The 24,338-nt window shown below is 35.2% G+C and overlaps 1 protein-coding gene across 4 annotated transcripts; it reads right to left on the bottom strand.

Annotated features, from left to right (window-relative positions):
• Positions 1-405: 405 nt before the first annotated feature.
• Positions 406-24,223, bottom strand: LOC103863632 (probable glucomannan 4-beta-mannosyltransferase 15). 4 transcript variants are annotated; one of them, XM_009141379.3, is made up of 10 exons: positions 22,063-24,219; positions 21,243-21,548; positions 20,118-20,216; positions 19,346-19,595; positions 8,787-8,897; positions 8,581-8,717; positions 7,565-7,678; positions 1,394-1,593; positions 1,081-1,272; positions 406-708 (listed from the first exon to the last, which is right to left on the bottom strand). In XM_009141379.3, exons 1-10 carry the CDS (start codon positions 22,126-22,128, stop codon positions 561-563), a joined length of 1,623 nt encoding a protein of 540 aa, XP_009139627.1. In that variant the 5' UTR covers positions 22,129-24,219; the 3' UTR covers positions 406-560. The 4 variants fall into 4 exon arrangements, with proteins under 4 accessions (XP_009139627.1, XP_009139628.1, XP_033146612.1 ...); XM_009141380.3 differs by having other exon boundaries at positions 22,069-22,405; XM_033290721.1 differs by lacking the exon at positions 21,243-21,548 and having other exon boundaries at positions 22,069-24,223.
• Positions 24,224-24,338: the final 115 nt, after the last annotated feature.

Below are 24,338 nucleotides of genomic sequence, written 5' to 3'. Positions count from 1 at the left end.
TTAAATGAAGCAAATTAAAATAAAATAATATCGCTTTTATAAAATTAATGCAAAAAAAAGTTTAGTTACATATTTTTTTGTTAGTATCAGTTTATTATTGATGTAAGTTTTGTATCAATTTAATAAATGGTGTTAACCACAAATATAGTTGTATCAATTATATAATTGATATAAATGTATATAATAATATCATTTCTGTCAAAATGATACAAAATAATAAAAAGTATATCATTTTAATGAAATGATGTTAAATTAGCTAATAATAACATCAATTATAATAATTGATTTTAAGTTGTATATTTTTGTATCATTTGTAAATAAGTAATTTAAATTAAAATCACTTATTTTTGTGATTCAATTTAAGTGATACAATCTACTTCTTTTTTTGTAGTGGATAGTCATCAGTTGGAACTTGAAAATGTTGTTGGAAACCAAATAATAATATTATACATTATCACATTTTAGACAAATTATTACACATATATCAGTACATGAGAATGACTATCACGTTCTTTCTTTACTATGAGTGTCTAGCAGTAGACTATTTTCAAATGAGACCGTTAAGATCCAACAAAACCAACTCCGGAGATGAGAAAGGCTGCAGCTTGCATCAAGAGATATAAATATAAAAATGCGTTTCCGAAGAAAAAGTCGTAGCATGCACAACACAATATATATATACCCATCACCATCTCTTTTGAATTTACTCTGCAACAACACAAAACACACCATATTTATTAAGAAAAATGTATACAATTCTTAAAAATAAAAATGTAAACAATAATCTAATACCGAACTTTAATCATTAAACACTAAAATCCAAATCGGAAATTCTTAACCTCAAAAGAAAACTCTAAAGCCCACAATTGGGATAAATTTTTAACTTTAAATTAGGCCTTTTTATCTTAATTGTTCAATATATTTTGTTTACCGGCAGCAAGTATGTGGATGGCACTGCCCGAATAAATTTAATAGGTTGCTAATCCATTGCGACAAATAAAAAGATGGAAACCATGGAGAATGGTTATGTAAGAATTTAAGTACGTTAATAGAATCTTTTTTTTCTTTCGATTGAATTACCTTTCGAGAAATCCGTAGCGAGGCTTTCGCGACTGAGGGAGTAGCTCAGTGGTAACAGAATCTCCTAATTTCTCGGTGACAACCCATTCATTAACTCTCCCACCTTCGAATAAGCCAATGAGTGTTCCCTTGGCCCGGTGCATAGCCATTACATTTTCGAATAAGACCCAAAAAATCAAGAGGTAGAATGATCTGTGGGCATATACCGATACTTTATTTTAGAAAAGGTAATTAAGGTCATATATAGAGTGAATAAATTGGGTGGTTGAGCTGACAAAAACAAATTGTGGTGTTTGTAAGAAATAGTACTAACCTCGGGGTGGCAATGGCACTGAGAAGGGTGATGACAGAAGGAACGTATATAGTTGCCCAATTTGGAATTTTGACTTCGGGAACAAATACACTTATAGGAAGAATGACACAGTAGAAGAAGAAAGTGAAGGAATGAATCATGATCTTCCTTAGGAAAAAAAAGCTGTAGATCACATAAAACTTCTTCCAGATCTTTACTCTCTGTGTATCATCAATGTTAGTTAGCAAGACTCACTCGAAGGTAAAGCTGATATAACATCAGTTTTAAGTGTCAAAAAGTATTAAGAGCATCAAAATCTTGTAGTGTATTCATTTATTTTGAGCAATTTGTTTTTCATATTTTACGAGAGACCAATTACATAGAGGGCCAGACGCGTTAATTGAAAAGTTTATTTTTATGAATCGTACACTTTTCTTACTTGATTACTAATATTTTTCCATGTTCATGCATGGATTTAAATATTTACAAAATAATAAAATTTTATTAACTGATTAATATTTTGCAAAGATTTGTGTGTGCTTAATATATTAAAAATGAATAAAATGGTTAAATATCATTTTTATCTTAATTGAATATTTGATTTTAGGCCAATTCCTACATCAACAAGGACCAACGGTCCCGATCAGTACATAAACATGTTACCTGTGCGAAAACATACATCAACTACTAGAAAGTTTAATTTTCATACGCAAACTTTCAAAATTTAGTTTTATCATACATTGACTTAATTTCCGTTTGTCAAACGTTGAGCTGTCGTTAACCAGTAACAGAAAATCGGCTAATTCCTACATCAACAGTGATCAATGGTCCAGATCAATACATAAACACTTCACCTGTACAAAAACATACATCAACTAATACAAAATTTAAATTCAATACATGAACTTTCGAAATCTGTTTTTAACATACACTAAAGCTTGACATGCGCGTCCGTGCGAATATTTGTTGTTATTTTTTTTATAAATTGTTTAGTGACATTCCTAAATATATAAATTTTTGTTAATTATTATGTTCCTATACATAAAAACCAAAGCCATCCGGATCTGAAAGACCCTATTCGAATCTCACCCAAAATTTTATAATACCCGAACAAAGCATAATTTCAAAACCTAAAAAAAATTCGATATCCGAAAGAACCAATCCATACCCAACCGTATACTTGATATCCATATCTTAATGAAGTATTTAAGAAGTATAAAAAAATGTAAAAGATATAATAAAACACTTAAAAATAGGTAAGTTCTGTTTTATATTTTTATAAGACATGCTGTCAAATTATTTGAAAAAAATGCAATTAATAAAGTAGTTAAGTTGAGTGAAAATAAGGAAAGAAAAGATGTAATAAATCTGTTGAAAATAATGTTAGTTTTATTTTGTAATTAAATTTAATAAAATAGATTTACCTAATTTCCACTAGTCAAATAATACCGAAAATAAATGGTATGTCATGTATTGATTAAGTAAAGTTTTTTATTGTATTATGTGATAATTAAACCATAGTACGTAGTAATTGACAGAGAGAAATGAAAATGTTTAGCTTATCGAAGAAATTCTCTTTTCTCTTTGTTCAATTTTGTCTTCTTTCATTTTTTTGGTGTTAGTGTTTTCTGTTGTCGTAAAAGTTGAAGAAAAAATTAAAAAGAAAAACTAACTAATAAATTACACACAAAAAAAATCGTTTGACATACATGATTTATTTTTCTCATTCAATTACCGCGTAATACAGTTTAATTACCACATAATACATTAAAAACCTTACTTAATCAATACGTGACAGACAATTTATCTTCGATATTATTTGACTAGTTGAAGTTAGGTAAATATCAAGCTTTAGCTTATGTTAAAACCAGATTTCAAAAGTTCATGTATTGAATTTGAATTTTGTATTAGTTGATGTATGTTTTTGCACAAGTAAAGTGTTTATGTATTGATATGTATCATTGGTCCCTGTTGTTGTAGGAATTAGCCGGTTTTCTATTACCGGTTAACGACAACTCAACGTTTGACTAACGGAAATTAGGTCAATGTATGATAAAACCAAATTTTGAAAGTTCATGTATGAAAATTAAATTTTATACTAGTTGATGTATGTTTTCGCACAGGTAACATGTTTATGTACTGATCGGGACCGTTGATCCTTGTTGATGTAGGAATTAGCCGATTTCCCTGATCCATATGGTCAGTTAAAGTTTTGGGTATATTTTAAGTTACATCTACTCGTAACAAATGAACCATAATTTATTGGTTATAATTAGATAATATCTGATTATTTTTAATTTTGGTTCATCAACTTAGATTTACAAATATGTTTTAGAAAATTTAGTACAAATAGATATATGTTAATTTATGAAAAAAATGTATAGTGTTAATGACTTTAGAGTTGCATTAGCATACATAACCAGTAATATTCTGAAAATGTATGCACATTATGGATATTTATTTTACGCATATTGAATTCCAAATATTGTCTTAAAAATTGAACTACAGTTGTTTATGGGTTTCACTTTTATACATTTTTGATAAAAAATTGAACTGATTTTTTTAAATATTTTATTTTTAAAAATACGTATAATTTAATATATGTTTTTTGGAGTTAAAATTGAACTAAATTTTTGAATATTTTTTTTAAAAAATACATATAATTCAATATATGTTGTTTTGGGGTTAAAATTTGGTTCACATTACATAAACGAATCTAACTTGTAGACTATTGAAAATCCATCAGTCAGTTAGAATTTTAAAATGTAATAGCAATTAATAACTTATAATTTTGTTACATCAGTTTGGAAATGTATACAGTCAATATCACATCCAATATTCTAAATTTTGTTACTTAATAATAAATTACTCTTAATATTAAATAAACACTTTTATTGAAAAATGATATTGAATGTTACTAATTAAACAATAAAATAGAAATATTAATAGTGGAAATTAGTCATAATACTTTTAATTCATTAAAGATACATTGATTATCGTAAGAATAAATATGAACCCAACACGTAAAAAACTAACTTTTCAAATAATATTATAAAAATATATAAGAAAATCAATGAATAGTTCAATTTATCTTAAATAACAACCATGAATTCATAATTGACTCAACAATAGTAAGAACTATTTCTTAAAGTGGTCAATATTTTGAATTTTGTCCTTAATAAAAGCTAAATCAATACTATTAAAATATAAGCAATTTTTATCTACTAAATATTCTAGGTTGGACCATTACAATTAACTACATTTCCTATTATTTATATTTATAACTAATTTAATTATTATTAAATATATACCCTAGACTAAAATTAAGGAACTAAATAACTAATCCATTATTTTAAAAATAATGAATTAAATTTATATTAGCACTAAATAACTAATCTATATAATCTATTAAATTTATATTAACAAATAATGTTTTATGTTTTGTTATTAGATTTATATATACATATATTTGATAAAATAAATATTAATAATTAGCTATTATTAATATTTAATGATAAGATGGAACATTTTATGATTTATATTTTTATAAATATAGTTTATGGGTTATTACAACAAACATGTAAAATATTTATCAAATATAAAGCTATCTGAACAAAACATAAAACACACTTTAAGTTAGGCTTGGGCGTTCAGGTAACCGTTCGGATACGGGTTGGGTATTTTGAATTTTGGTTATAATTTATATCACATCCTAGGGTTCATTCAAGTAAATTTGTAAGTACGGATTGGGTTCAGATATAACACATCGGTTTTGGATCTAATTTGTATCATATCCTAAAAACCATAAAGTAACCATACACCGTAGGGAGTTGGGTTATATTGGTTTGATTTGGATATATCCAAAATTAAATCTAAATTTTAAAAGCAAAACATAAGAAATAAATACATATTTATATAGAATTGGGTATTTAAGGTACTTATTTAAAATTTAAATGCTTATTTTAGTTATCATTTCAAAATAAATATATAATTGATTATTTTAAATAAATATTTATGTTTTAAATATTTACATTTGTGATTAATTGGGAGATTTAAATCAGTTATAGGGTTTTTTGGGTTATCTTTTCAGATTCGGCTAATAATACTTCGGGTTCGAATATGTTTTGTACAACTCTACAAGATCCATTCTAGTATTTCTTACATTTCGGACCAGATACTGATAGGTATTTTGGTTCGGATTTCGGTTAAAAATTGTATGCTATGCTCACTTCAAATAAAGAGAAAATGACATTATATTAAGTTTTCACCAAAAAATTATCATGCCCTTTGAAACTACAGATCACAATCTACTAATATTTTAAAATTGTTGTCCAAAAATATAAAATCCGTTTTTTGTGTCCCAAACCATTTGCAGAAATATGTCATACATATGCCCAGAACAGGCTACACATGAACCCAACACTACTGAGTCATAATCTCAAATACTCTTAATGAGACAAAATTTATTCTGGCATACTCTTACAAATTCTAACATACTCTCTACTCTTAATGAAATAAGAGATTTCCCATTTTGCCCTTACGTTTTCCCTCCTCAATTGAAAAGTTAAATTTTGAATTTTGGATATCAAATTCAAAATTTGAATTTTGAATTTCAGTAAAACTAAAAACCAAGTTTAATCAAGTTACACCATTGCCGAAGTACAAACTTAGTATAACTATGTCCTAGTTTTACTAAGTTATACATTTGTGAAGGTACAACTTGGTAAAACTATAACCTAGCTATACAGTTTTACCAAGTTACACGCTAGTATAACTTAGTAAAACTGTTTTTTCTGGATTTGTAGTTTTACTTTCGTGTTCTATTTTGATATCTGTTTTTCTAGATTTTAAAAATCGAAAATACAAAAAAGTAGATCGAAGATGACAGAAAGAACAGATGGAGGAATATGCAGAGACGAATAAAGATGAGGTAGAGGAACAAGCGGAGATGAAGGAGGAGGAAAAGGTGGCAGAGTAGGAAGATGAAGAGAAAACAGAAGAGGAACACAAAAAAGAAGCAGAAACAGAGGAGAAGAAAGAGGAAGAGAAATAGGCGGAGGGGGAGAAGAATAAAGAGAAGGAGGAGAAAGAAGAAGAAGAGAAAAATGAGAAGAAAAAGAAAAACACTAGAGAGAGAATAAAATTGAAGACGATAAAAGAGAATGAGAAAAATAAACGTGGATTTATAATTTAGGAGAACGAAGTTGAATTAGATTAAATGGTATGTTCCAAAAATAAGTGAATTCATCAAAGGGGTCAATTGGATTTCTACTTATTTTTTGAATTAAAAATAAATGAAAAAGAAAAGAATTAAAAGAGATGAGTATATGAGAATAGAATTTTTGGATCAAGAGTATATCAGCAATTGATTCAACACTATTAGACGGTATCAAACTAATTCAACTATTAATAGCTCTTAAAACCAGACCATACAAAACCGAATAAGCGTAACCTTGTCATTGGTTTGGTTATATCTCATAATCCTAAATAAAATATAATGACGCAGAGAACCCTATGTATCCCCAATGACATTAATGTGACTAATCATTTTTAACTTTTATCTTTATTTAATTTTCGTGGATAAAAACTGAAATACCATACCCGTTCCTTCTAAAAACTTTTGGGTAATTTTCTCAATAGTATTTTTTGTTTGGTTTTTGTCACAAAATAGATCTAAAAAAAAGACCAAAATAGTCTATTTTTATTTTGAAATTTTTAATATTTATTTTTTATTTTTCAAAATTTGAAACTTTATCCCAAAAACTATATCCCTTAACTCTAAACCCTAAATATATATTAGTTAATCCTAAAAAAAAAATATTTTTACGTTTTAATAAAATTTATTTTGGTCATTTTCTTCATTAAATACTATCTTAGAGAATTTCTCTAAAACTTTTTCACTAAACATACATGAACATGCCGATATAAATCTATATTTTAAACCTCATTTATATATTCGAAAAAATGCCAATGCGTAAATTTCACCTCTATTTTGGGATCAGTCTAGACTTTTTCCTAAATTTGATATGTTTCTAGATTAATAAAAAAAATTGTTCTAGTGGCAAGCCAGCAAAAAAACACAAAGGGTAGTTGGGAATTGTGCCAAAACGTACACCCAAAGATAAAATAAAGTAAGTTGCAAAAACCTGGTTGTGGTTTTTGACGTAGTTTTTCAGATAAAAAGAAAAATACCTGGTTGTGAATAATTTCCATCGTCATTTTCCGGAAGAGATTTGCTGGACCACAAGACCACCGGTGTTGCTGGAATCTAAAGGCCTTGAATTGGCTTGGTAGCTCGCTTTTCACCTACAACCGACCGCAGTTATTTTTGTTTTACAATGATTATAAGCATTTTATTTAATAGCGATATGCAAATGGACACAATATAAACAAAACTTAATTATCTACTAACGAGTAACTTATTGGCGTTCTATAACAAATATCAATTTAAAAATCTGTTCAGCATCTGAGTTTTCCTTGTTTCGTTGATTCTACCGTTTCATTATTCAGCTATTATTATTGGAATATGTTATGTTTCCTAAACTGATTATTATTCAGCTATTATCTTATCTTGTTTGATTTACAATAATTCAAAAGGTTCTCGCAATACAAAAATCAAAGACTTTTTAATTTCATGTTTTTTTTTTCATTTCATAAAAACTATCCATAAAAATAATTAGATAAAATGGATTCAACCTTGTCACTTGCTAATGATATCACAAAATCGGGATAAATCCCAATACTAATTATGGGTAGAAGAATAGAAATAAAAAAAATAACTTTTGGGGTCTAGAATCAAAAAAAAAGATTTTGGCATTAATTAACTTGTATCTACAGAATGATAAATTGAATATTATATAGATAATATAATTGGTAGTAAGTGAATTGACTCTAACTTTTTATATATTACTTAAGGTTCATTTGAATTTTTAACGTAGGTTACTTATTCCTAATAATTATTAGGTTAATATTTTTTGAAACGTATTATCATATAGTTTTAATGAATATTTTAACCAAGACTTAAATTCTTTTGTTTTTTAAATGTTAAATGTTATATAAAATCTGTGACATGTAAACGCAAAACTGCAAACACCAAACTTTGGCGTTTTAAACAAATGCATTGAAGTAAAAATATATTTATTTATTTTTAAAGAGATTCCAGTAAAAATATTGCAGCAATAAAAATTAAAAGAGAAAAAATAAAGTACCTCGACATCATTTATGAAAACAAACTTCCAGCCAAGAAGACCAACACGAACTGCCAAGTCCATGTCCTCTACTGTCGTCCGGTCTTTCCATCCTCCGGCTTCTTCCATCGCTGCGATTCTCCATACTCCCGCCGTTCCTGCATATACAAATACGCTTGTATAATATATTTTAAGCAAAATTGTTTTTGGGTACAATTTTTATTTACCATTAAAGCCAAAGAAAGCATGTCTCGTGGATCCAGATTGCTGCTCTGCCATGAAATGGTAGTTGAGCGACATCTCTTGCATCCTTGTCAACAAACATGTGTTCGCGTTCACTGCATGACCGAATCATGTATCACGATCTTCATTCACGTTAAGGTTTATCTCAAATTTCAAGGGTAAAATTTTCTTTATCAGCGGAAAATTTCAAACGGAAGTCAAGACTCAAGTCCAATGCCTGGAATCTATTTTTTGCTAAACTGTAAATATCATAAATGAATAGAAGATTTTACAAGAAGATCTTATGTCCGAACCATCTTGGCAAAAAGAAATAAAAAACAAGATGGATCATTAAACTACAAACTGAAAGGCAATATCTCAGCCTACAACCAACCCTGAACCCAATTATCTCAGCCACATAACCATGAGGGATCCAAAGTGCTTCCTGGTTCTCCTTGCGGAGATGATGTTGCGAATCTCCCTGTCGATCCCATGGAAGAGCGCAGCAATCGTGAGTAAAGTCTGGTTATGGATGAGGTTATTTCTCTGTTTCCATAGGTGATAAACGACAGTCTGAACTGCTATCTTCCTGAGAATAGATAGCTCCTTTGATGCTGAAGCTCTGATCCACGACAGGAGCTCCGACCAGTTGGTGAACCTTGTAAGTGACGTCCTGCATCTGAGTAGGACCTCCCTCCAAATGTCTTGACTAAACTCGTAAGAGAGTAGTACGTGGTCTCTAGTTTCATCCCCCCGGGAGCAGAATGCGCATAAGGGAGAGACAGGTAGGCCCCATTCCGCAAGTCTTGCTCTCGTTGGAAGCTTGTCATAATTCGCAATCCACATGTTGAAGCTGTGCTTCGGTATTGATCCCTTGAACCAGACTATATCCACCCAGTCTTTGCTATCTTGTCTCGGTCGTAGCGCTTCCCACGTAGCAGCAAACCTGAAATCACGAAAAGGATAATCACCCACAACCCATTCATATTTATCAGGAGCATCGACAATAAGAGGCAATGGAAGAGTAGTAAGATAAGCATGTAATTGCACTTCCTCCTGGGATCTTGGGTGAGGAAGAGTCCATGATGAATCTCTGATTGCGTCTGCAACAACCGCGTTCTTCCTGATTCTGAGAGCCCTTGGTCCAATGTGGGTAATGAGCTGACCCATAGGCGTCCAAGCATCGAACCAAAAACTATTATTGAGACCATTACCTATCCGAGACTTACAGAAACGGATAGCAAGGGGTCTTAAGTCTAGCAGTTTCCTCCAGGCCCACGAGTCAGTAGCACACGCCGATATGGTCCAGCAAGATTTATCGTTCAAGTGCGTGCTTCTGTGCCAGTCAGCCCAAAGCGAGGGAGTATTTGAAAGCAGTATCCAAATAAACTTAAGGCAGAGGACCTGATTCCATACAGTGAAGCTTCTAAGCCCAAGGCCTCCTTCATCTTTGGGAAGGCATACTGTTGTCCATGCTACCTTAGCTATGCTCCTCTTCTCAATATTGCCTGACCATAAGAACCGAGAACAAAGAGACTCGATACTCTTGATACATCCCTTTGGGAGAATGAACGCTGAGATCCAGAAAGTTACTATCCCGAAGATAACCGTCTTCAGCAGCTGCAGTCTTCCCGAGAAGGATAGGAGTTTAGCAGACAAGGACTGCAGCCTGGTGGTGATCTTACTCATCAATGGCGCGTATTCAGAGATTTTCAGCTTGCGGCTGGTAAGCGGAAGACCGAGGTACCTGATAGGGAACTTTCCTGGGGTCAACCCATATCTAGTGATGGCAACTGATTCACTCTGGTCAGATCCTACTGTGAATAACTCTGTTTTAGTCGTGTTTATGTGTAGGCCTGACCAAGAAGCAAAATCGTCCAGACACTCTGAAATTCCATGGAGACTGTTGGCCGTACCATCGAAGAATACCATAACGTCATCAGCGAACATGAGGTGCAAGATCTTAAGCTCTTCGGTTCTAGGGTGGTAACCTATGTAGCCTGCGTCATAGCGTGAGAGTAATAATCGAGAGAGACATTCCATGGCCAGCACGAATAGGTAAGGCGATAAGGAATCTCCTTGGCGAATACCTTTGGTGCTTTTGAAGAAGCCAACTGAGACCCCATTGACCGAAACCGAGAAAGAAGCCGTAGATAGACATTCCTCAATCAATCGAATATATCTTTCCGGTATGGCCAGCGCCCTGAGAGATGCCAGAATGAAGTCCCAGCGCACACAGTCAAATGCTCTCCTTAGGTCCACTTTCAGCATTCCCCGGGGAGAGATGTTCTGCGAGTTATAACCATTAACGAGATCAGTAGCCAAGAGCACATTCTCCGCTAAGAGACGACCCGGAAGGAAAGCAGATTGGGCTTTCGAGATCATGAGCGGTAGAATCTCTTGCAACTGTGAAGCCAAAAGCTTTGATATGACCTTATAAACCGTGTTAAGGCAAGATATGGGTCTGAAATCCGTTGTTAGTGATGCGTTAGTCTTCTTGGGAATCAGGACCAGGTTTGCGCAGTTCCACTGCTTCAACAGACAACCAGTTCAAAAGAATTCCATGATGGCTTCAGTTACTTCAGGGCCGATGATAGACCATGAAGATGTAAAGAATTCCGCTGAGTATCCATCCGGTCCTCCTGATTTGTTCTTGGGTAAGGAGAAGAAGGCTTCCCTAATGTCCTCCGCTGTGAAGTCCTTCTCAAATCCTGAAGCTTGATCCGTTGAGCATTTAAAATCAAATAGCATATCTAAGTCACTATGGATGAACATAGGTTGCGGAACCGGACTACCAAGGAGGTCTGAGAAGTAATCAACACACAGGTTCTGTATTCCCGCCTGGGAATCTATTCGTTCCCCTGTCTCTGAGAACAAGAAATGAATATGATTCATAGCTTGTCTCGAGGCCGCGTATCTATGGAATAACCTGGTGCTACCATCTCCAAGAGAGAGCCAGTTGATGTGGGATCTCTGGAAGAAGAAGGCAGTTTCAGCGGCTGATAGCTCTTCCCAGTCCTGTAATGCACTGATCTCAGCGGAGGCATTTAAGGTTGACGGATTAGACAGCATCACCTCTTGTGCCAGAAGCAATTTCTCATGAGCCAGTGCTGTTTTCTTCTCAATACCAGAGTAGTTCTGTTTGCTAAACTTCCTGATTACATTCTTTAAGAGCTTTAGCTTCTGAGTCACTCTGTACATTGCGGATCCTGTAACATTGAAAGCAAACCAGCTAGTACAAATAATGACCAGGAAGTCAGGGTTCTGCAGGAGGTAGTTGTAAAATCTGAACGGTTTCTTAGATCTTGTCCTGCCTGGCTCCAACAAGACAGAAATTACTGCATGGTCAGAAAAGCTTGGACTGCCAAAGAAGGCCACTGATGAAGGAAAAGCCGAGTACCACTCATCATTAACAAGACATCTATCTAGCTTCTTTGCCAACGGCGTAAGCTTCCTTTTATTCCACCATGTGAAGGTTGTTCCCCTGAAGTTGAGATCATCTAGATTAGTATCTGAAAGACACTGATTAAAATCTCTAATCCTCTTGTCCATAGTGAGGGTCGGAGGTAAAGAGTGCTCCACAGGGTCCCTTATTTGATTGAAGTCACCAAAGATCATCCATGGCTTACTATCCATATCATTAGACGTAGCAAGGGCTGTGATTTCAGACCATAGAGTAGACCGCTCCTCAGGATCATTTGAAGCATATACAATAGATATGTAGCTCGTGGGGTGAGAGACGGAAGGCCAGATGACTTCCGCGGTGATCATCTGTAGAGATTTGGAGATAATAGTGACCAAAAGAGAGGGATGCCAGATCATCCATATTTTACCGAGATCCGAAAAACCATAGTTGTCTTCAGCAGACCATCCCGGGAAGAGCTGGGAGACAAATTTATTCATCTTTGGTTGCTTGACATGAGTCTCCAAAATACCACCAAAAAGGGGAGAGTTCTTCTTACACCATTTATTTAATCCGCTGCGGTGACTATACTTATTGAGCCCGCGTACATTCCAACAAAAAACATCCGTCGACATTAAAAATTAGTGTTTGGGGCCCTTGCCCCTGCTACCTTTCAAACCCGAGAAAATTTTCTTGTTCCGAACAACCTGGAAGTCATCCTCATGCTTACTAAATTCACCTTCTTCAAGCTCTGAATCAGACGACTCCACATCCGAAGAATCCGGTTGAACCTCAGAGTTAGTGGATCGGGAGGCACCAGAAAGACTTATGTGTCGTACTGAACGAAGGTAGTAGGGAGTACTACTGGTTTCGCCAGTTGCTTGATCCTTTTGATTCCCAAGACTAGAGTGAAGAACAATCTCCGTGTGAACAGCCTCTTTATGCGCCTTGACAGCTTTAGTGGGCTGAGCGGGATTGGTTTTATTAACTTCAGTGTTAGGCTCTACTACTTTCCACTGCTGCTTGTTCTTTGATCTACCTCGCCTTGTCTTCCTCCCTGCAGGCTCCTTCTGCTGCTTTTGGGGGCAGTTAGCGAGAGCATGATTCTTGGATTTGCAATGAGAGCATGTTTTTGACAGGGAAGGGCAGCGTCTTGAAGCATGTCCAATCTCCTTACATAGCTCGCAGACCGGAGGCATCCAAGGGCTCGAAACCAAGACCCTACTAATCACACCTGAGTCAAATTGAACATTCACGGCTTCAGGGAGAGGCTTTCTGGGATCAATGATCGTGAGCACTTTAGCAACCTCAAGGTTTGTTTTGTTGGCTGTCATTGGGTGGAGATACTTAGGGTGCCCCACTAGACCAGCTATCCGCTCCAGTCCATCTTCGTTAAAGAACTGGAAAGGCACTTTCCGTAGCTCTAACCAGATAGGCGCTGAGGTGAGTTCTGGTTTTGCCTGCTCGATTCCGGGTTCCCATTTGTCAACAAACATTGTCTGACCTTCGATCTGCCACAGACGTTGGTTGATTACCCTGGTCCGAGTTGCGACATTTGGGATCCTGAAGAGAAAGGAGAAACCCTCCATCTTCGACACCGCAATGTCACGGTATTGCTTGCTCCAAATACCGTTAACAATGTTATGCAAAGTGCCTTGGGAGGGGGGTCGGAATAGAACTGACCCAAGACAAAAGGTTCCCAAGATTTCCGGTTCTTCTCTAGAACAGAGTTCGGAATCTTGATGCAAGCTTCTCCCGAGGGCAGTGTGAAAGCTTCTCCTTTCCTTGACAACCGCTTGCTGATATTACGTGCATACGCACACCAATTAACCTAATGTGCACACTACCACAATCGAATGGTATGTCGATGTAGCACTTTAGGATCAAATCCACAGAGACCAACTGTTACACTTTATTTCTATAGGATCAATATTAAGCTAAAACAATATGGGGGTTTTAAGATTGAGGTATTATAACAGAAAATAAAAGACTAGTTAAAAGGTTTTCAGATGATTAAAAGAGCTAGGTTCAGGGTGATTCATTGGGATACTTAGGATCATGAGCTACACAACTATTCAGGAAAACAATACGAGCCAATCTAGAACTTGAACAACAAGAATAGATAAACCCACTGTCGTGGTGTCTACCAATTTATCAAGCAATCCTAATGCCTAAACTGTCGTTTGGATCAGAGAATGATGACAAGCATTAAGTTCAGATTCAATTGGTTCACGATTCGCCTTAACATCAGCTTTCGTTGGCTAAGGACAAATCGCCTATCTATGCTATTTCCAGTAACCTAAAACACTTTTGATGAATAGATTAAACTTGTGATCAGATGCTAAATGGCCAGTTTAACATAAGCAATAAGCATAACAATAGACAGAGATATCAAAGAATAACAATCCTATTTGTGTCTAGCTCATTGATCCATGATCCTTAACACCCTAAACCTAACAAGCGACTACTCAGACATGGACAAAGAAATCACAGAGACAAAGACTGAATAAAACATCATGCAATTCAATAGAATAAGAATAGGGTTCAGGATAATCTTCTCTATGACGAGAGAGATGGAGCCTTCTCCCTTTACAATAAGCAAATCTTCAAATTCTAAAGTCTCCAATGGTTTTCTTCTGTCTAGAATAGCGTAGAATGATAAAAAGAAACATAAAATATGATATATCAAAGCCACAGGCGGCTGGGAGAGAAAATAAGGATAATTAGGGCAAATCCCGTAATGATTGTAGTTTCCTTAAAAATCTCTGCCGCTGGAACACTCACTCGGAACAGTCACTCGGGTTGCTCCGCTATCCGGAACAGTCATCAAGACTGTTCTGCGTGAAAACCACCAAATTGCATTATTTTCTGCCTCTTTTGTTCCAGCTGGTCCATCTCCCATCCAATGCAACTCCAGACCTGTAATGACTCCAAAAGGACTAGGAAGACTCGATAAAGACTTGAAAACCAATTTAAAAGCATATATACAAGATGTATAAAACACCATATATCAATTCCCCCAGACTTAGATCCTTGTTTGTCCTCAAACAATGTCAAGTATCAAGAACAGGGAGAAAGGTTTGAAAGTGTGGGAACTCTCCTATTCTCAGCAACCATACTTTAACCACGAATCTCTGAACCATACAAGCAGTAAAACTAGGACAACACACCCTTACCGGAACCCCACTGACTGCTGTTCAAAAATCGGCTCCATACTCTTCATCTCAAACCTGAAAAAGCAACACTATCGAGACAGAACTCCCTACATTCATTTAAGAGTAGCGTGAGCTTCTCATCACATGTATCATTCAGGGTAGACGGTCTAGGTGTGGAACAGGCTATTTAATGGTGGAGTTAAGAGTGTTTAGGAGCTACCATTTCATTGAAGAGGATGCAGGATATCACACAAAATGGCAAGAGAGGATAGATCCATTGATGTCCACAGCCTCTACTCGTTTTTGCTCTATTTGGTGCGACTGTTCTGATGACGGAACAGGCAACTGATTGTTATGCTTTCTACTTTCCTCTACACACTCTTCAATACTTGGTACCAACTTCTTGCTCGACCTTTCCAGTGGCTCCATGTTTCTTTTCTTTCTTCCCCTTCTCCATCACATTAATCTCGTTTTTTTTTTTTTTTTTGAAGACTGATATGGTGATGTGACGAAGAAGGAGGTAATACATGATCGTTCTGAGTGCCACTGGTGGTTCTGATTTTGCAACCATTCTGGTTCTCCACCCCTGCTCTTACGCAGTTCATTGGTTATGGAGCGGTTGCTCCCTTAATCTGCTTGTTCTCCTTTCTGACATAATTTCTGCAGCAGTAACGAGTAGGAGGCTGCGTTGATCCTTTTCTCTCCGACCTTTTTGCACATATCTGCACATATGAGCACTGAAAAACATATGTGCAGATATGTGCAAAAAGGTCGGAGAGGAAAGGATCAATGCAGCCTCCTACTCGTTACTGCTGCAGAAATTATGTCAGAAAGGAGAACAAGCAGATTAAGGGAGCAACCGCTCCATAACCAATGAACTGCGTAAGAGCAGGGGTGGAGAACCAGAATGGTTGCAAAATCAGAACCACCAGTGGCACTCAGAACGATCATGTATTACCTCCTTCTTCGTCACATCACCATATCATTCTTCAAAAAAAAAAAAAAAAAAAAACGAGATTAATGTGATGGAGAAGGGGAAGAAAGAAAAGAAACATGGAGCCACTGGAAAGGTCGAGCAAGAAGTTGGTACCAAGTATTGAAGAGTGTGTAGAGGAAAGTAGAAAGCAGAACAATCAGTTGCATGTTCCGTCATCAGAACAGTCGCACCAAATAGAGCAAAAACGAGTAGAGGCTGTGGACATCAATGGATCTATCCTCTCTTGCCATTTTGTGTGATATCCTGCATCCTCTTCAATGAAATGGTAGCTCCTAAACACTCTTAACTCCACCATTAAATAGCCTGTTCCACACCTAGACCGTCTACCCTGAATGATGCCTGTGATGAGAAGCTCACGCTACTCTTAAATGAATGTAGGGAGTTCTGTCTCGATAGTGTTGCTTTTTCAGGTTTGAGATGAAGAGTATGGAGCCAATTTTTGAACAGCAGTCAGTGGGGTTCCGGTAAGGGTGTGTTGTCCTAGTTTTACTGCTTGTATGGTTCAGAGATTCGTGGTTAAAGTATGGTTGCTGAGAATAGGAGAGTTCCCACACTTTCAAACCTTTCTCCCTGTTCTTGATACTTGACATTGTTTGAGGACAAACAAGGATCTAAGTCTGGGGGAATTGATATATGGTGTTTTATACATCTTGTATATATGCTTTTAAATTGGTTTTCAAGTCTTTATCGAGTCTTCCTAGTCCTTTTGGAGTCATTACAAGTCTGGAGTTGCATTGGATGGGAGATGGACTAGCTGGAACAAAAGAGGCAGAAAATAATGCAATTTGGTGGTTTTCACGCAGAACAGTCTTGATGACTGTTCCGGATAGCGGAACAACCCGAGTGACTGTTCCGAGTGAGTGTTCCAGCGGCAGAGATTTTTAAAGAAACTACAATCATTACGGGATTTGCCCTAATTATCCCTATTTTCTCTCCCAGCCGCCTGTGGCTTTGATATATCATATTTTCTGTTTCTTTTTATCATTCTACGCTATTCTAGACTGAAGAAAACCATTGGAGACTTTAGAATTTGAAGATTTGCTTATTGTAAAGGGAGAAGGCTCCATCTCTCTCGTCATAGAGAAGATTATCCTGAACCCTATTCTTATTCTATTGAATTGCATGATGTTTTATTCAGTCTTTGTCTCTGTGATTTCTTTGTCCATGTCTGAGTAGTCGCTTGTTAGGTTTAGGGTGTTAAGGATCATGGATCAATGAGCTAGACACAAATAGGATTGTTATTCTTTGATATCTCTGTCTATTGTTATGCTTATTGCTTATGTTAAACTGGCCATTTAGCATCTGATCACAAGTTTAATCTATTCATCAAAAGTGTTTTAGGTTACTGGAAATAGCATAGATATGCGATTTGTCCTTAGCCAACGAAAGCTGATGTTAAGGCGAATCGTGAACCAATTGAATCTGAACTTAATGCTTGTCATCATTCTCAGATCCAAACGACAGTTTAGGCATTAGGATTGCTTGATAAATTGGTAGACACCACGACAGTGGGTTTATCTATTCTTGTTGTTCAAGTTCTAGATTGGCTCGTATTGTTTTCTTCTGTCTAGAATAGCGTAGAATAATAAAAAGAAACAGAAAATATGATATATCAAAGCCACAGGCGGCTGGGAGAGAAAATAGGGATAATTAGGGCAAATCCCGTAATGATTGTAGTTTCCTTAAAAATCTCTGCCGCTGGAACACTCACTCGGAACAGTCACTCGGGTTGCTCCGCTATCCGGAACAGTCATCAAGACTGTTCTGCGTGAAAACCACCAAATTGCATTATTTTCTGCCTCTTTTGTTCCAGCTGGTCCATCTCCCATCTAATGCAACTCCAGACCTGTAATGACTCCAAAAGGACTAGGAAGACTCGATAAAGACTTGAAAACCAATTTAAAAGCATATATACAAGATGTATAAAACACCATATATCACTTGCCAAGACCTTTTGCGCGAGCACACCAGTCATCCGTTGGGTCCTTCAATTTGCTTGCTGCTACATTTTTTTCCTCTGGCCCTGACCTAGGAAGAGCTGGAGTCATTTCAATAGTTGCTTCCTTCTTCTACAGTTGTTCCTTCTGGTCAGAATGAACATTACTAGCGTCTAAACCATTCATGATATCCGACCCATCTACGCTAAGCACAGAGGATTCCGTATCAGGTTGCGGGGTGGAGGGGTTAGCTTTGGCTTCAGCATTCGCTGTAAGGAGAGAATCCTCAATTCCAAGCTCGACGCAAGTATTGGCTTCTCCATCCTTGACTGATCCAGGCCTGAGAGTAGTATGACCAGCAGAGTTTGGCTCCAGCGGGGCAACCGTTGGAGGATAAGATGGATCTGACTTTGGAGGGTCGATCTCTGTCTTGCTGAGATTAGATGGATCTGACATTAGAGAGTCGATCACTGTCTTACTGGGGGAAGATGGATTGGACGACGACGCGTCGATCTCTTTCTTACTTGAAGATTCCACATTTCGATCGGAGGCCAGATCTGCATCAATCCTAAGCTGTTGAGCAACCGTATCAGCGAAATCGCCGATTTGGGCATCTAAAACATCTGAGGGGACTTCTAGGTCTGGATCCTTCTTGAAAGGAAACAAATTTGCTTTCGGTGGGGACTTCGAGGGCGAAATCGACGGAGACTTCGCCGGAGATTTTTTGGGAGTAACCTTGGGCTTTTTCTTCTTCATCGTGCCCGGCGACGGAGCGGAGCACTGACTGAGAAGCCGGCGCCTGATAAGACGCCGGTGAGAAGCGGAGAGGAGCGGCACTGTTGCTGAAATCGCCTTATCCATCACTTTGGAGAGAGAAAACTAGCCGTTTGTTTATAAATATAACCAATGCCTGGAATCTATGGATGATCTTTTAACCACTGGGCCACTATGATCATGTGCATGTAATTGATGTAATTGATATAAACAGTTATGCGCCATAAATTTTCTTTCCTTATCAAATTAATAATACTAGAAGTCTGTTGTAGTTGCTATTGTCTATATGTGTGCATACCAAATTTCCACCGGGCTTGGACGAGAGCGAGCTCAGGGTTGTGGATAAGAAATGGGATAGTGCGCTGAAGGTAATCCGTCTCCGGCTGGAAATCAGCATCAAAGATGACTACATAGTTGCATTGCTTGACGTAACTGTGCCTCATGCCATGTTTCAGAGCTCCAGCTTTATAGCCATTTCTGTTGTCTCGCCTTTCATATTTTATGTTTATGTCTTTTGCCCATTTTGCACACTCCGTGCTTATCAGTTCCTGATATTTTTCCACATATACAATGGAAAGAGTTGACTCAATAATATTTAACTGTGGTATAATTCATGATCTATAATTAAAATGTAGGTTATATTTTTATGTTAATATCATATATCCAAAGAAATGTGTTTTTCTCATTATACAAGGGATTCTTCAGACATTTCCTTTATTTTATGACAAATTTAGGAATTTAATTTTAAGCAATCTAAAGCTAACCAGAAACCCTCATAACAAAACCATAAACCTGATATCCTAGCTAAAAATACAAGAAAAATAAATTGGAAATGAGGTTAGTTCTTCCCAAATTTTGAGAATCATTTTTTTTTAACTCAGATAAGACGAGTTAAAACCTGACAAATTCCAAGGTGTACAAGGTTATTGGGTACAGGCGTATATCACACATCATATGAAAGACTCATGCCAAATTATACCCCCCGAAGCACCCTATATCAAGTACACCGGTTCGCAACCAATAGATGAGATATATCATATACTTTTGTTGGAAGGTGATTAAGAACGAACCATGATGTCCGGATCAGTGGAATCGTCTAAAACTTGAACGATTAGTCGATCCGATGGCCACATTAGTCTGCATGCAGCACCTATAGATAATTCAAATACCTGCAGATTCAAAAATAAGTTTCTTCATAACAAAATAATTAAATTTTTTTTGTTACAAAACATAGTTAATATGTCACATTTGAAAACGACGATCCACTTATTACTTATATTGTAAAAGACATGAGAGAACATCTAGTGTTGGATCTATATGTTGATAAGACATAGCTAGAGAGTAACGAGTGGACTCAATGAGATTTGCACAAAGAATAAGATTATAGAAAAGGACACATGATACTGACTGATCACGTGTGAAATTTATTTATGAGGTGTATTCTGGATCTAAATCGTAACAAACGATGTTTAACCACTTCTAGATGAACTAAGCATTTGATAAAGGTCGACGGACTAATAGAGTCTAGGCCGTAACTTAGATCATCTCTAATAAAATTCTATTTTCTCTTCTATATTTTTCTAATTCTATTTTAGAATAATTTTTTTCTCTTTAGAGTAAAAAGAGAACATTTCTATATATTCATTTCTAAACAATAATATCTGTAAATAATATACTTAGACACAATCTCTAAAACATTTTTACGAATTTAAAAATATGGTGCAATAACCTAACTGAAATTTATTACTGGAATGTATGGAAAATTTTATCTAACCGACAAAATACTGAACCGTGTGAAATTAGTATATTCAAAATTAATTTAAAGTACTTTTATAAAAAATATTAGCTGTCATCAAGAATCTTTGGAAAAAGTACCCGACAGTTTGGATCCACTCAAATGGTGGAGCCAACGTTTTCACCATTGCTACTTTTTAATCTTATTTTTTACCGAAACTCTGGTCCGGACTCCTAAGTTAATGCATGTTATATAATATATAATATATAATATATATATATATATATTGGTTCAACATATATATATAATATATATCATCATAAAGTAATAGTTGGGTATTGGTAAATTATGAACCTCTCGTTCGTTGTACATTGGGATTTTGATAAGAGCCACTGGGTAGTTTATTATATATATATATATCAGTCATAAAGTAATAGATGGGTATTGGTAAATTACGAACCTCTCGTTCGTTGTACATTGGGATTTGGATAAGAATCACTGGGTAGTTTTGGTGACCTAGCTCCATATCTTTCTGCATTTCCTCCCATTTGTAGACTTTCTCTGGTTTGCGGCCAAACAACTTGACGTAGAGGATTACGAGATTCATGTAAACACTTTCTATGGAAACTAAGACTGAGATGATCAAACACAAAGCCACTAAACACCTGAACACTGGAACTATGAGTGTACTCCTCATAGAATTCCACATAGTGTACATGCTTAGCCCCACACCATCCACGGATGCTTTAAGACCTTCTTCGTGGAACTATAGATAGACAAATAATATTAACAAGAAAGGAACAATCTGAGCGTCAAATTTGTATGAAATTTATGAGAATTTTTTTTTGCTATGTTCCAATGATAACGAGATTCACATTATATATCATCAATTTTGACTGTTTTAAAAGATATTCTTAAACTGCGTTTATATGGGAAAAAGCTTTAAAATTATCTGTTTAAAGTATAATTGTCAAATGCAAATGAGAACTTTTTAGTTCATTTCGCATTTGACTTGTACGTTTAAGTTTAAAGAAAAACGATGTTTAAGGTGTTGAGTTTGATTTAAGAACAATACATTTACTTAATGTGAACTTCAATTTATAAACTAAACACCATGGCTGAAAAACCAAACCGGCAGGAGCGTGCTACATAATATATATATAAACGAAAATGAAAAAGACAATTGATTCGTAGAAAATAAAAAGATATATTGGGAGATATATGCTTGTTACAAGGAAACAGAGAGCGAGAGAGACAAAGATAGAGAGATGCTGGTGAACCATTACCGTGAAGAGGGCGAGAGATAAATCGTGTAGGAAAATGAGAGGCTTCGGAAGCAGAACCATCTCTTTTTTTTTTATTCAGTGACTTGACTATCTAATTGTATTGTCTTCTTTGGTAATGAATTGAATTTTCTCTGTTTTATAACTTCCTCCTTTTATCTATATGAATTATGAATATTCAAGTGCGAATATAATGTTGGTATTTTAAGTACCTAACACAGATACAGAAGAGGAAAAAAACAAAACTACGACAATTATTTTTGAATTTATGTTTCAAGCCGATGGCCGGAGGTTTCTATAGCTCCGACATCGGCTTGATTGATTCGCTTTGCTTCTTTTTCTTTGATTTGTCTTTCTATCACTTGATTTATTTGATTGTCAATTTATTTTAAATTTTTGCAACCGTTTTTATTGTTTTTTGTATGTTTCTTCCAATAGATTTTGTAAGACAAAAATTTCGGTTCAATTGAACCGTTAAGAAAAAATAATTAACAGATCTACTGCGGATGGTGGAGTATTGAAAAGAAAGTGGCAATCGTTCCCAATTCAATTTGAAACGTGGTGTTTTAGGATTAATATGAAGATTATCTCCCTTGAGATTCAACTATTCCGGAAGCAAAAATGGGGCTTTTATATGAAAAATCTTTGGTCTCCACACGCAAGATAGATTTGTGTTAGTTTACTTTGGAGCCCTACTAGTGTATCCCTTTCCTATATTTATTTTGGTAGTTCTCATTGCCTAAAAGGCTTAATAATACAATCGACAAAAAAAAAGATGTACACTTTAAAATTAACCTTAGTTTTATGTGGGATACTACAAAATATGCCATTGAAAATTTGTAAATTTTGTATTAATTTATTAAAGTTGTTTTTAATTAAATGTTGGGGGTTTGCAAATATATTCTAAAACTTGAAGTTAACCCCGAAAGCAACATATTTGTTTTGGAATTTTTATTTGTCCTATTCACCCTAGAAGTTCAAATTGTTCACGAAAATACCATTTTTCGAAAATAGTTATTTTACTCCATCATCTTCATATTCTTCTTTTATTTATAACATTATCATTATCATCAATACACCAACCTCCATGAACCACCAATTTCAAGCTCTAAACGTACCTAATACTGACATCTACATCTTCATATCCTCATTTCTTATACACCCATTCACCCTCGTCGCCTCTGTCCCGAAACAAACCATTTCTCTTTCACTTTCTGTCTCATTTCATTCCAAAATCTCAAATCTTTGATTTCAAAATTTATAAGCTTATTGGAGTTACTCAAGTTCATATTTCTTCGTCACTAACGAATGGATAACTTTCATTAAGAAGTTATGTGTGCTTGAAGAAGCTAAACATGAATCGTACTGGATCTAAGAATGATATTTGATTTTTTTCAGATTTGTTTCGCGAAGAAGACTTCTCTCTTCTGGTCAATGCATATGTTAGTTTTTTAACTGACTATTTTGTGTGTTTCTTATATAAGACTTCTAGAGTAGTCTTCTAACTTTTCTTGGTAACGAAAAAAAAGAAAACGATTTCTCTGATAAGTAGGTCAGTTTTGCACTTGACCGAAGTTTTGCATATATTTAACTTTTCATAGAATACTTCCAGACAAGTCTACTACCAAAATACTTTTGGACAAGTGTCTTACACTTAGATGAAGTCTTCGAAATCTGTCAAGAAGTTTCAGTAGGTTAGTTTTTCAATTGACGATAAAGAATTAAAAATTCAATAGTAATTAGAAGACTTCTTGAAAAGTTTTCCGCCAAAAGACTTCTTAAAAAGTCTGATCTACTAGCAGACTTCTGAAAAGTATTCCTTTGTAAATATAGGTTTGCTTTTGTATTTGAATTTTTTCGGTAATACAAAAGAAGACTTCTTGAGAAGTTATGGCGGAAAAATTCTCAAGAAGTCTACTTGAGTCTTATTCAATGATTATGGTCAAACCTTTGGTTATAAAAGCAGACTTCTAAGTCTTCCACCAAAACTTCTCTAAAAGTCTCCTTTGGGATTATCGAAAAAAATTCAAATATAAAAGTAAGGAAATATTTATAAACGAAGACTTCTCATAAGTCTGCTAGTAGAGTACACTTCTTAAAAAGTCTTTGTTCGTAAATTTGCAATTGCAAAATGACATAAATGGAAGACTTCTGTAATTTTTGTAAGGGCAGTTGTCAATAATAGCACCTTTTGAGTTTTTGTTTCAAAAATAGCACTAGAAGGAGAAAGTCACAAAAATGACATTCATTAAAGGGTAAAATATCCCTAATAC

This window comes from Brassica rapa, chromosome A04, assembly GCF_000309985.2.
Source record: "Brassica rapa cultivar Chiifu-401-42 chromosome A04, CAAS_Brap_v3.01, whole genome shotgun sequence".
In the NCBI taxonomy this organism is placed as follows: domain Eukaryota; kingdom Viridiplantae; phylum Streptophyta; class Magnoliopsida; order Brassicales; family Brassicaceae; genus Brassica; species Brassica rapa.
This window is presented reverse-complemented; position numbering and strand designations above follow the sequence as displayed.

Coding starts and splice junctions, on each gene's coding strand:
- LOC103863632 (XM_009141379.3), bottom strand. CDS start 22,128: ATGGTTCTGCTTCCGAAGCCTCTCATTTTCCTACACGATTTATCTCTC. Junction 19,596..20,117: donor CCACTGATCCGGACATCATG/GTTCGTTCTTAA, acceptor GAAAAATATCAG/GAACTGATAAGCACGGAGTG. Junction 709..1,080: donor CGCTACGGATTTCTCGAAAG/GTAATTCAATCG, acceptor GTGTTGTTGCAG/AGTAAATTCAAAAGAGATGG.